At 45.7% G+C, this 10,746-nt stretch overlaps 1 protein-coding gene across 1 annotated transcript; it reads left to right on the top strand.

The window, feature by feature from the left end:
- Positions 1-1,416: 1,416 nt before the first annotated feature.
- On the top strand, positions 1,417-2,364 carry LOC115641990 (olfactory receptor 52K2-like). The gene has a single exon (XM_030545324.1). The coding sequence runs from the start codon at positions 1,417-1,419 to the stop codon at positions 2,362-2,364; it is 948 nt and encodes a 315-aa protein (XP_030401184.1).
- The last annotated feature ends 8,382 nt before the right edge of the window (positions 2,365-10,746 follow it).

Below are 10,746 nucleotides of genomic sequence, written 5' to 3'. Positions count from 1 at the left end.
AAGGAGCAATGAGGGATAACCAGTATCCACACTCGTGTTTCCTGCTGGTGCTTTACCACACTACGGCATGTAGGAATAATAGATACATGGCATCAAATATGGAATTGGCATTAGTAGGGTCAGTTGTTTATAATTAATTTCCCTAATGTGACAAAGTTCATCCTCTACCTTGGTGGATCCTGCGCATATTGGCAGATTTGCTCACTTTAGTGATCTTCCCCACAGTCTGGGTCAGCTCCTTCTGTGTGTGAACAGGAGTTGGGAGGTTTGGGGGGAACCCGGGCCCACCCTCTACTCTGGGTTCCAGCCCAGGACCCTGTGGATTGCAAGTGTCTACAGTGCCTCCTGTAACAGCTGCATGACTGCTACAACTCCCTGGCCTACTTCCCCATGGCCTCCTCCAAACACCTTCTTTATCCTCACCACAGGACCTCCCTCCTGGTGTCTGATAATGCTTGTACTTCTTAATTCTCCAGCAGCACACCCTCTCACTCTCAGTTCCTTGTGCCTCTTGCTCCCAGCTCCTCACACGCACTTCCTCTCCTCTGGCTCCTCCCTGCCTGACTGGGGTGAGCTCCTTTTTAAATCCAGGTGACCTGATTAGCCTGCCTTGATTGGCTGCAGGTGTTCTAATCAGCCTGTCTGCCTTAATTGGTTCTAGCAGGTTCCTGATTACTCTAGTGCAGCCCCTGCTCTGGTCACTCAGGGAACAGAAAACTACTCATCCAGTGACCAGTATATTTGCCCTCTACCAGACTCCTGTACCCCACTGGCCTGGGTCTGTCACATTGAATAATGAAAATGTCAATTCTTAATGTGTGAAGAGCGACCAATCTGCTTCACCCATGAGAACAGCCCCCAGTAGTGCATGTAGTGTCCCATATTAACACTGTCTCTCCATTCAAGCATTTGGACTGTAACCATCACCCTAGACCCTGGGCACATACAAAAAGTCTGCATATGACATCCTCCTCCATTCTCACAGCCTGTCTCACAAATCCCCTTTCTGTCTGCTATATCCTTCATAGAGACTGGATGACCAAAACTGAGAATATATCCAGAGCAAGGTTCTCCATCGCATTCCTTCAAGCATCCGAACACTCTCATCAGCCACTGCTGTGAATGAGCAGGTGTTTCTGTGGAGCTACTATCAATGATGCCAGGTCCTTTCCCTGAGGTATGTTCTAGTTGGGTTGTTTGCCCTGGCATGTCTTGGAAAAGGTTTGGTTTTTTTCCACTCTCAGATCTCCCTAAGCTTGTGCATGCAGTTTCTCATGTTAACTTTGTCTCTCCATTCAGGCATTTGTTTTCTGAGGAACACCCTAGACTCTGGGCACATACAAGAAGTCAAGGGAACGTATGGTACATACAGGAGACACCATTTTGCTCAGAGTTGGACACCTTCTCCCCTACTCCATGTCTGATTCCAACACAACTGACTTCACCAACCCCTCCACCTTCATCTTGCTGGGCATTCCTGGCCTGGAGGCAGCTCATGTCTGGATCTCCATCCCCTTCTGCACCATGTACACCATAGCCATCTTGGGGAACTTCACCATCCTTTTCATCGTGAAGATGGAACTGAGCCTCCATGGGCCCATGTACTATTTCCTCTGCATGCTGGCCATCAGCGACCTTGTCATGGCCATGTCCATCGTGCCCAAAATGCTGAGCATCTTCTGCTTCAATTCCAGGGAAATTGATTTCGATGCCTGCCTCACCCAGATGTACTTCATTCACTGTGCCTCAGCGATGGATTCTGGGATCTTTGTGGCCATGGCTTTGGATCGCTATGTGGCCATCTGTGATCCCCTGAGACATTCCATCATCCTGACAAACCCCATGGTGGCCAAGATCGGCCTGGCTGTGCTGCTTCGCAGTGGCTTGCTAGCATTGCCTTTGCCTTTCCTGGTAAGGCAATGGCCATATTGCAGAACCAACATCATCCGTCAGCCATACTGCGCACACATAGCCGTGGTGAAGCTGGCCTGCGCCGACACCCATGTCAGTAGTTACTATGGCCTCTTTGTGCTATTCTGTATGATGGGTCTGGATGTGATTTTTATCACTGTGTCCTATATCCAGATCCTCAGGGCCATCTTCAGCCTCCCCACAAAGGATGCCCGGCTCAAGACTTTTGGCACCTGCGGCTCCCACCTCTGTGCCATTTTAGCATTTTACATCCCAGGACTCTTCTCCTCCCTCATATACCGGTTTGGGCAGAATATAGCCCTGCATTTCCACATTCTCATTGGCACCATATGCCTCTTGCTGCCATCCATGCTGAACCCTATCATCTACGGGGTGAGGACCAAACAGATCCGGGACAGAGTGCTCCGGCTCTTTACTCATAAAGAGACCTAAAGTTTTCTCCTGGTGCTCTGGCTCTCAGACCAAGCTCCATGCAGAGCTGGCTGGTGACATGGTGCTGGGCACTGTTCCCTGAATCACGGACTGGACAGTCACAGGGACATTAAACCCTTCCCTAACCTTACTGCACTGTGTCATCCTGATAAACTGGAGAATCAGTCTGTATACAACTCCTTAACTCATTGGGTTGCCACTTTTCTAACTGCTGGTAACTGGACCCTGTGACTCCTCCCTACCCCCTCATTCCTTTAAGACACTGATGTCTGTATTTCCCCTAGGCCCCTTCCCATGCCCCACCTAGTCCATTGAGACTCAGCCCCATTTCTTCCACCATTGCCCTGCCCTTGTCCCTGGCTTCTCTACTCCCCTCCCCCCATCACTCACTAGTTCTTCTCCACCTCCATCTCTGCCACAAGTGGGATCCCTCTTTTCTGGGACTGGTTGGGGGCAGCTGAAACCTGACTAGCGGCTTGCCTGTTGGTATGATGTGGCCCTGGCTGAGCAGAGGCAGGCGTGGGTTAATGACCCAATGTCTGCACCCTGCTCTGCAGGAACCAGACACAGCCAGAAGTCCTTCTTGGCTGGACTGTCTAGTTCAAAACGAGGCACCCGACTGTGACAGATTTTCATTACCAATTCACCCAGGATGACAGTTGATCAGGCTGTGGCCATGGGATCTTTTGGGGAGGAGATGACATAACACACCAAGTGTCTAAATTTTAAAGGTTTATTGATAAAATAATAAAATCACTGCAGAGAGTGCTGGGAACACTCCCACATCACTCAGGGGAAGAAAGAAAGTGTTAACGCCCCCAGGCCCTAACCCACTTTCATACTCACACACACGCGGCCCAGATTGGCCAAGTCTGGGTGAAACATCAGAAGAAGAAGGGGGAGGAAGGGTGGACGAGAGTGCTGTCCTGGGCCCAGGCCGTCTCAGAATCTGTTGTGCTCTCCAAATTGCACCAGCTCGCATGAGAATTTTAAGTCTTGGGCTTCTTTGGGGGTGTTTTCATCCAGAGCCCTCTGTTCCTGGTGATCTTTGCACCAGTCCAAACGAGCTTTCTATGTGTCACAGGGGTAGCCGTGTTAGTCTGGATCCGTAAAAAGCAACAAAGAGTCCTGTGGCATCTTATAGACTAACGGATGTATTGGAGCACAAGCTTTTGTGGATGAATACCCATTTCATTGGATGCATGCAGCTACCCCTCTGATACTTGATAGGCTTGCTGTGGTCTCTTTCCCTTTCTCAAAACATTCTAGCTTCAGGGATGCCTGACATGGCTCTCCCTCTTCTTGTCTCACCTATGTTTTCAGACTGGCAGGTCTGGGCTTTGTTTTCCTCTCCGTTGGCTTTGCTGTTCAGCAGGTGCAGATCAATGTAGTCAGTTTCCCACAGCAGCTTGGGCTATTTTCAAGCCCTCATCTTTCTCAGCTGTCATCCAACTTTTGGCTGTGAGCAATGTCCTTGGGCGGAGACCAGCATGTTATCTTCAAACTGAGCCTGCCAGCTGAAGGGCTAAGTTCACCTATTGTCTTCTCTCTTTTTCCTCCACTTTTGGCCTCTTGTACCCACAAAGGAAACTTCCACTGTCCACTCACACCTTTGACCCTCCCAAAAATGCTTTGTGATGCTTGCAACATTGTTAGCCACATACAATGCTGATCTGCCTTCCCCGGAGGACTCCCTATGGTGAGGGGGCCATTGGGATGTGACACAACAATCCTGCATTGCACCCAGACACAGAAGCCAAAAAACGGAGTGTCCAGATAAAACCTAGAGGGATGGAAACCCCATTAACTCACCCTTTGTTATAGAAACCTCCTGTACACCCTATGTCTTTGGGCTTTTCCTGTATTCCTCTCTCACACACCTTGTATGAAGGAGAAGAAGGCTGAAGCATAGGTTGGTCGTTGACTCTCAGCCCTAGTGAGAACTCACCTAGTAGAAAGGAGTAACTGAATTATAGATAAAAGCAGTCTTCTCCAGCTTCTCTGCAGAGGGGTGGCCATGGGAGGAATGGAACCTCCCCAGAAGAGGAAACAGAGAAAGGAAGTGTTGTTCCAGCCCTTCAAAAACACAGAGACTGGATGAGTCAGAAGAAGCTGGGGCACGAGAGAGGCACCAGGGCATCAAAGGGGACTCTTTGGTTGCAGGGCTCTTGCTGCAGCAGAGACAGGTTTCAGCGGGAGAAGAAGCCAGGAGTTCCAGGAGGTGGCCCCTGAAAACCCTAGAGGGCTTTGACCAATCCCAGTGATGCTCCAGGATGATGTGGACAAAGTAATGCATATTGGAAAACGTCGTCCCAGCTATACATATAAAATGATGGGGTCTAAATTGTAGCCAAAAATTTTAGTTCATTTTTCATTTATTTTGTGATGTTAAGATTAATCAATATGTTATACTTTATTTTCACTGTATGTTAATTAGGGTTAAGTTGTGGAATTGTAGAAGTGTGAGACTGATCAGTATTTAGAGGAACCAAGTACTAGACATGAGTAAGACAAGTTGAAATGCAAGAACCTGTAGGCTGAGGCCTGCAAGATTTTAGTTTAGCTATTGTAGGCATTGGAGACAAGAAATGATGGTATAAGTGACTGGAAAATAACCCGATGCCCTAAAATTATGGGAAAAGAGGCAATAAGTGATAATATTGTGCAAAATTACCCAGAAGTTTAATATTAGATCATAAAAATACTGTAAAAGCAAACTTGTCTCAGACATATGTCTTAATCACAGGATACAAGTTGTGCATCAATGGTAATAAGAATAAAGGGAACTTACCACACCTGTAGAAAATTGGGTTCCATTAAGTTTTCAGGGGACAAAATGTAGATATAGACAGAATCATATTATAAAAAGGGAATGGCCAGAGTGGCAAAAATCAACTCTCTATGGAAGATTCCAACAGGATCCATCCGTCTACTGATGATCAAGCTATGAGAGTCCTATCAGACCCTAACACTATTGTTAAGGATGGGAATATAAGTATATTTGTAACTGGTGCAGAGGTGTGCATAGAATTTCTATATTCTTGGGTAATTGTAATTTTAATAAAACCTATAAAGTACACCAGACCTTGTACTGATGAATGTATGTGTGGTCACTACCTTTGGTCTTTATGTGTTCCTAGAGACTCTAAATTTGGAGCAAGCAGCAGAAGTGACTTTCACTCTGTTAAGATTGAAACTGTAATCACCAGGGCCGAAGCCACAGTGGTGTAATGCCACATTACAAAATTTATTTTAAATAAAACAAAAGGCAACAAAATCAATGTTCCATCTTATTTTTTCCTATCCATTTGCGGAATGAATTTTGCTCTTTGAATCAATATCAACGTAATGTGCAGATGTGCGCCACCAATAGAAACAAATCTCTCTCTCTCTCTCTCTCTCTAGATAGATAGATAGATAGATAGATAGATAGATAGATACCCTCAAAGAATTAAATTTAAGTGTAAGAGAGAAATAAAATTTTGAAATGCACAGACTAGTCAAAAACCTAAAATAGCACTTGGAAAGAATAAAATCACAGAGCATATATGTGCACTGCAGGAAGTATCAAGGAGTAAGAACCACAACAACACTTCAGTTTATTTACCTGCAAGCCTTCCTGTGTACTTGTGGGCCATCCCGTGGTTAATGAAGAATGAGGTCTCACAAGGGCACGTGACCATGTCACCTGACACTGAAATCCATCTTAAATCTTGTATTTTTTTCCTTTTTGAAGGAAGGGTGTGGGCCAACCACAGACAGAAGATTTCAACCTTATGGGACAAAGGGTGCAGCAGTCATGAGGAAATCCCTGCTTACCACCTGAGATGTCTGCTGGAACTAACAAGGAGTTTACCAGGGGAAAAGATTGGGCCCAGACTAGGAAAGAGTCTAGTCTGTGAAATAAGCTTATTGGAACATCTTTGAGGGTGAGATATTACCTGTAATCAGTTTCTTAATGTATTAGGCTTAGACTTGCATGTTTTGTTCCATTTTGAATTGTGACTTACTTAGTTCTGTTGTGACAGATTTTTGTTACCAATCTGCCTGGAATGGCAGTTGATCAGGCTGACACCACAGCATCTTTTTGGGAAGAGGAGATGACAAGGCACACACCCTCAGTTTCTAAATTTTAAAGCTTTATTAATAAAATAATAAAAAAGGACAGTGGTAAGTGCCAGAATTGCTTCTACATCACTCAAAGGAAGGAAGAAGCGTTAGTGCTCAAACCCTGATCCAATTTCATATTCATAGCCAAGCCTCCTCAGGCTGGCCAGGCCTGGGGGTGCCATCAGATGAGGAAGGGGGTGGGATGGATGGAAGTCTGTCCTGTGCACAGGTTGTCCAGGTTCCACTGCAAAGTTTCCAACCTGCTTCTGCTCTTGAGAGAGTTTTATGCCCTGGGGTTTCTTGGGGGGGTCCCCTTCAAAGATCTTTGTCTCTGTGCTTGGTATTCCAGTCCAGACCACCTTTTGTGGCTTCTTCGGCTTTCCCCAAAACAACCAGCTTCAGGACCATGAGACGGTCATGTTTTTCTCTTGCTGGCCTTCATCAGTCTCGTTTCTTTTTACAGCATCTGCATTTTGTTCTGTGATTCTCCTTTCTCACAGCAGGGCAGTGCTGAAATCCCCCGCCTCTTTCTTTCTTGGCAGGTAGCAGCACATCTGCGGCCTTGAGCTTGCTGAAGCCAACGTCTTATGTCGGGTCTAGCAGGAGTGCAGAGTTAACCCATTTTCTGCTTTTTCTCTCTCTCTCTCTCTGCTGTTTTTTTCTTCCCCCTACTCCTTGGCCTCCTGAAACCTGCGAAGGAATCTTCCATTCCACACCCACACCCTTAACCCCTTCCATAATGCTTTGTGATGCTTGCAACAGTGTTAACAACATACAGTACTGATCTGCTTCCCCAGGGAACTCGAGGGAGGGGGCCGTTGGGGTGTGACACTGTCTGTTATTACTTGAAACCACTTAAATTCTACTTTATATACTTAATAAAATCACTTTTGTTTTTTAATAAACCCAGAGTAAGTGATTAATACCTGGGGGTGGGGGAGGGGGGCAAACAGCTGTGCATATCACTTTATTAGTGATATAGAGGGTGGGCATTTTATGAATTTAACATGTATACGGTGGTATCCCATCACATCAAGTGACAGTCTTAAGGGGGTCTCTGTGACCGAACCTGTCACAAGGGGGTAGGGCTGTCCTAAGAGAGAAGGCCTTAAAAGCCTTAATTTAAGTGAGAAGGGGGAGCTAGTGAACAGGGGACTGCAAATAGGGGAGTTTGAGAGGGAGTTTGTAAGAGGATGTCCTGTGATAGTCACTATGGTTAGGAAGGTCCACATCGCCTGTGGCAACACTGCTCGTGTCTCCTCCGCCTGCATCAGTATCCAGACAGACAACCTGACCATGGACGCTTCTACCCAGATTCTGGTGTGGCCTTGCAGAGCCTGTGGCCTGTCACTCTCAGAAAACCAGGGGGGGCAGAGCATCCAGTGTAAAAGGTGCCTGCTGGTCGAATCTCTCAGGAAGCAGGTGGCAGAGCTACAGGATGAGGTGGCTAGGCTGAGGCAATATTGATATGGAGATGTCAAGGCAGGGGAAGCTATCCACTACAGAGGGCTACTGACACACTACTGGGGGAAGGGGAGATGGCTCTGTCAGGGGGAGAACTCTGCCAGCTAGTTACTTCTGGCAGCAGGCAGTGCTGCACCCCTAAACACAACCCATCCACTGTGGTGATGGAGAACTGTTACGCTGCCCTGGCAAAGAGAGATGAAGAATCACCCCTTAAGGTGCAGGAGGAGAAGCCATGTACCCCCAATGCTGAGAGGTCTTCAGCCACCACTCTCAGGAGGAAACGTAGGACAGTGGTAGTTGGAGACTCTTCTGAGGGGGACCGAGGCACCTCTCTGTCACCCTAACATGGGAGGTATGCTGATTGCCAGGGGCCCATATCAAAGACGTTATGGAAGGACTGTCGAGGATCATCTTGCCTTCTGACTACAACCCCATGCTACTCATCCATGTGGACACTAATGACACTGCGAGCTATGACCCTCAGCCGATCTAAAGTGACTCCCAAGGCTCTGAGAGTACAAGTGAAGGAGTTTGGAGCACAGGTGGTGTTTTCTCTGGTTAAAGGTAGGGGCCTGGGCAGAGACAGATGCATCCAGGGAGTGAATGTCTGGCTTCAAAGATGGTGTCACCAAGAGGCTTCGGCTTCCTTGACCACAGGATACTGTTCCAGGAAGAAGGACTGCTAAGCAGAGATGGGATCCACCTATTGAGCAAGGGGAACAGCATATTTGGATATAGACTGGCTAACCTAATGAGAAGGTCTTTAAATTAGGTTTCGAAGGGGGCAGGTGACCCAAGCCTACGGGTAAGTAAAAGACATGGATATCTGGGAGAAGGGTCAGAAATGGGGGGAACATGGGCTCTAATAGCAGGGGTCATGGAGAGACAAGACAGAAACTGGGGGGAGGAGATCAAATCAGTAACTGAAATGTCTGCATACTAATGAAAGAAGTATGAGGAATAAGCAGAAAGAACTCATAGTGCTAGTAAATGAACACAACTGTGACATAGTTGGCATCACAGAGACTTGGTGGGACAATATGCATGACTGGAATATTGGTGCAGAAGGGTACAGCTTGCTCAGGAAGGACAGGCAGGGAAAAAAGGAAGAGATGCTGCCTTATATATTAAAATATATACATACTTGGTCTGTGGTTGAGATGGAAATAGGAGACAGATTTATGGAAAGTCTCTGAGTAAGGATAAAAGAGGTTAAAAAAAGGGGTGCTGTCATTGTGGGGGTCTACTAGAGACTGCCAAACCAGGAAAAAGAGGTGGAGGAGGCTTTTTTTTAAACAACTAACAAAATCATCCAAAGCACAGGACTTGGTGGTGACTGGAGACTTCAATTACCCAGACACCTGTGGAGAAAATAACACAGCAGGGCACAGATTATCCAACAAGTTCTTGGAATATATTGGAGACAGTTTTTTATTCCAAAAAGTGGAGGAAGCAACTTGGGGAGAGGCTGTTCTAGATTTGATTTTGACAAATAAGGAGGAACTGGTTGAGAATTTGAAAGTGGAAGGCAGCTTGGGGAAAAGGAATCATGAAATGATAGAATACATGATTCTAAGGAATGGTAGGAGGGAAAACAGCAAAATAAAGAGAATGGATTTCAAAGAGGCAGACATTAGCAAACTCAGAGAGTTGATAGGTAAGATCCCATGGGAAGCAAGTCTAAGAATAAAAACAATTGAAGACAGTTGGTATTTTTCAAAAAGACATTATTAAGGGCACAAGAGCAAACTATCCCACTGCATAGGAAAGATAGGAAGTATGGCAAGAGACCACCCTGGCTGAACCAGGACATGCTGAATGATCTAAATAAACCCAAAAAACATGTCCTACAAAAAGTGGAAACTGGGTAAAATGACAAAGGATGTATATAACACAATTCTGTAGGGGAAAAATTAGAAAGGCCAAGGCACAAAAGAAGATCAAACTAGCCAGAGACATAAAAGGCAACAAGAAAACATTCTACAAATTACATTTCTTTTATACTTCTGTAACTAGCTAAGTTATAAGAATACAGCTAAATTCTGAAAGTATAGACATTTGCAGACAGGCATGAACATCTATATCCTAACACTTCTAATGTAATACAGCAAATGAAAGAGGATTGGTGGACATGGAAAGCAGTCAAACTTCAAGACACAGACAACAGACTTGATCTTAACGCATTCTAGGATGAACTGAAGGCAGTCTGTGGGCCATGCATTTCTGGCAGGCGCTATGCCAGTGTGCTTTGGTGATGGCAGCACTTAGATTACAGCTAGTACTAAAATCCTCGATCGCCGGGCTGAACATTTTCTCAATTTATTAAACCAGACATCAACTTTTGACAGCAGCATTCTTGAAGAGATTTCTCAGTGGGCTAATAATTCACAGCTCATTATACCAACAACTCGTGATGTGGTACAAAAAGATGTAAACCAGATAAAATCTGGAAAGGCACCTAGCGGTGATGTGATTCCATGAGAGATTTACAAAACTCCTGTATCTAAAACTAGAAATATGAAATATAACTCTGAGGGTCTATTGTAATTATGCAAATTGTGGGCCATTAATGGTGGATTGGAATCTTGATGACTCTCATTAACTAGGACAATTTACTTCAGATGGCTCTGTTTTACCTGTAAGTCTTCCTGTATATGTGTGTGCTGGCAGGTGGGCAATGACGTCTTACAGTGACATGTGAACATGTCACCTGAATTGGAATCCATCTTTAATTTAGTGCTTTTCCACTGAGAAGGAGAGGTGGGAACCCAGAGGGACAAAGGATTCCCCCCTTATGAAAAGTGG

This window comes from Gopherus evgoodei, unplaced genomic scaffold (genome assembly GCF_007399415.2).
Source record: "Gopherus evgoodei ecotype Sinaloan lineage unplaced genomic scaffold, rGopEvg1_v1.p scaffold_36_arrow_ctg1, whole genome shotgun sequence".
Lineage (NCBI taxonomy): Eukaryota > Metazoa > Chordata > Testudines > Testudinidae > Gopherus > Gopherus evgoodei.
This window is presented reverse-complemented; position numbering and strand designations above follow the sequence as displayed.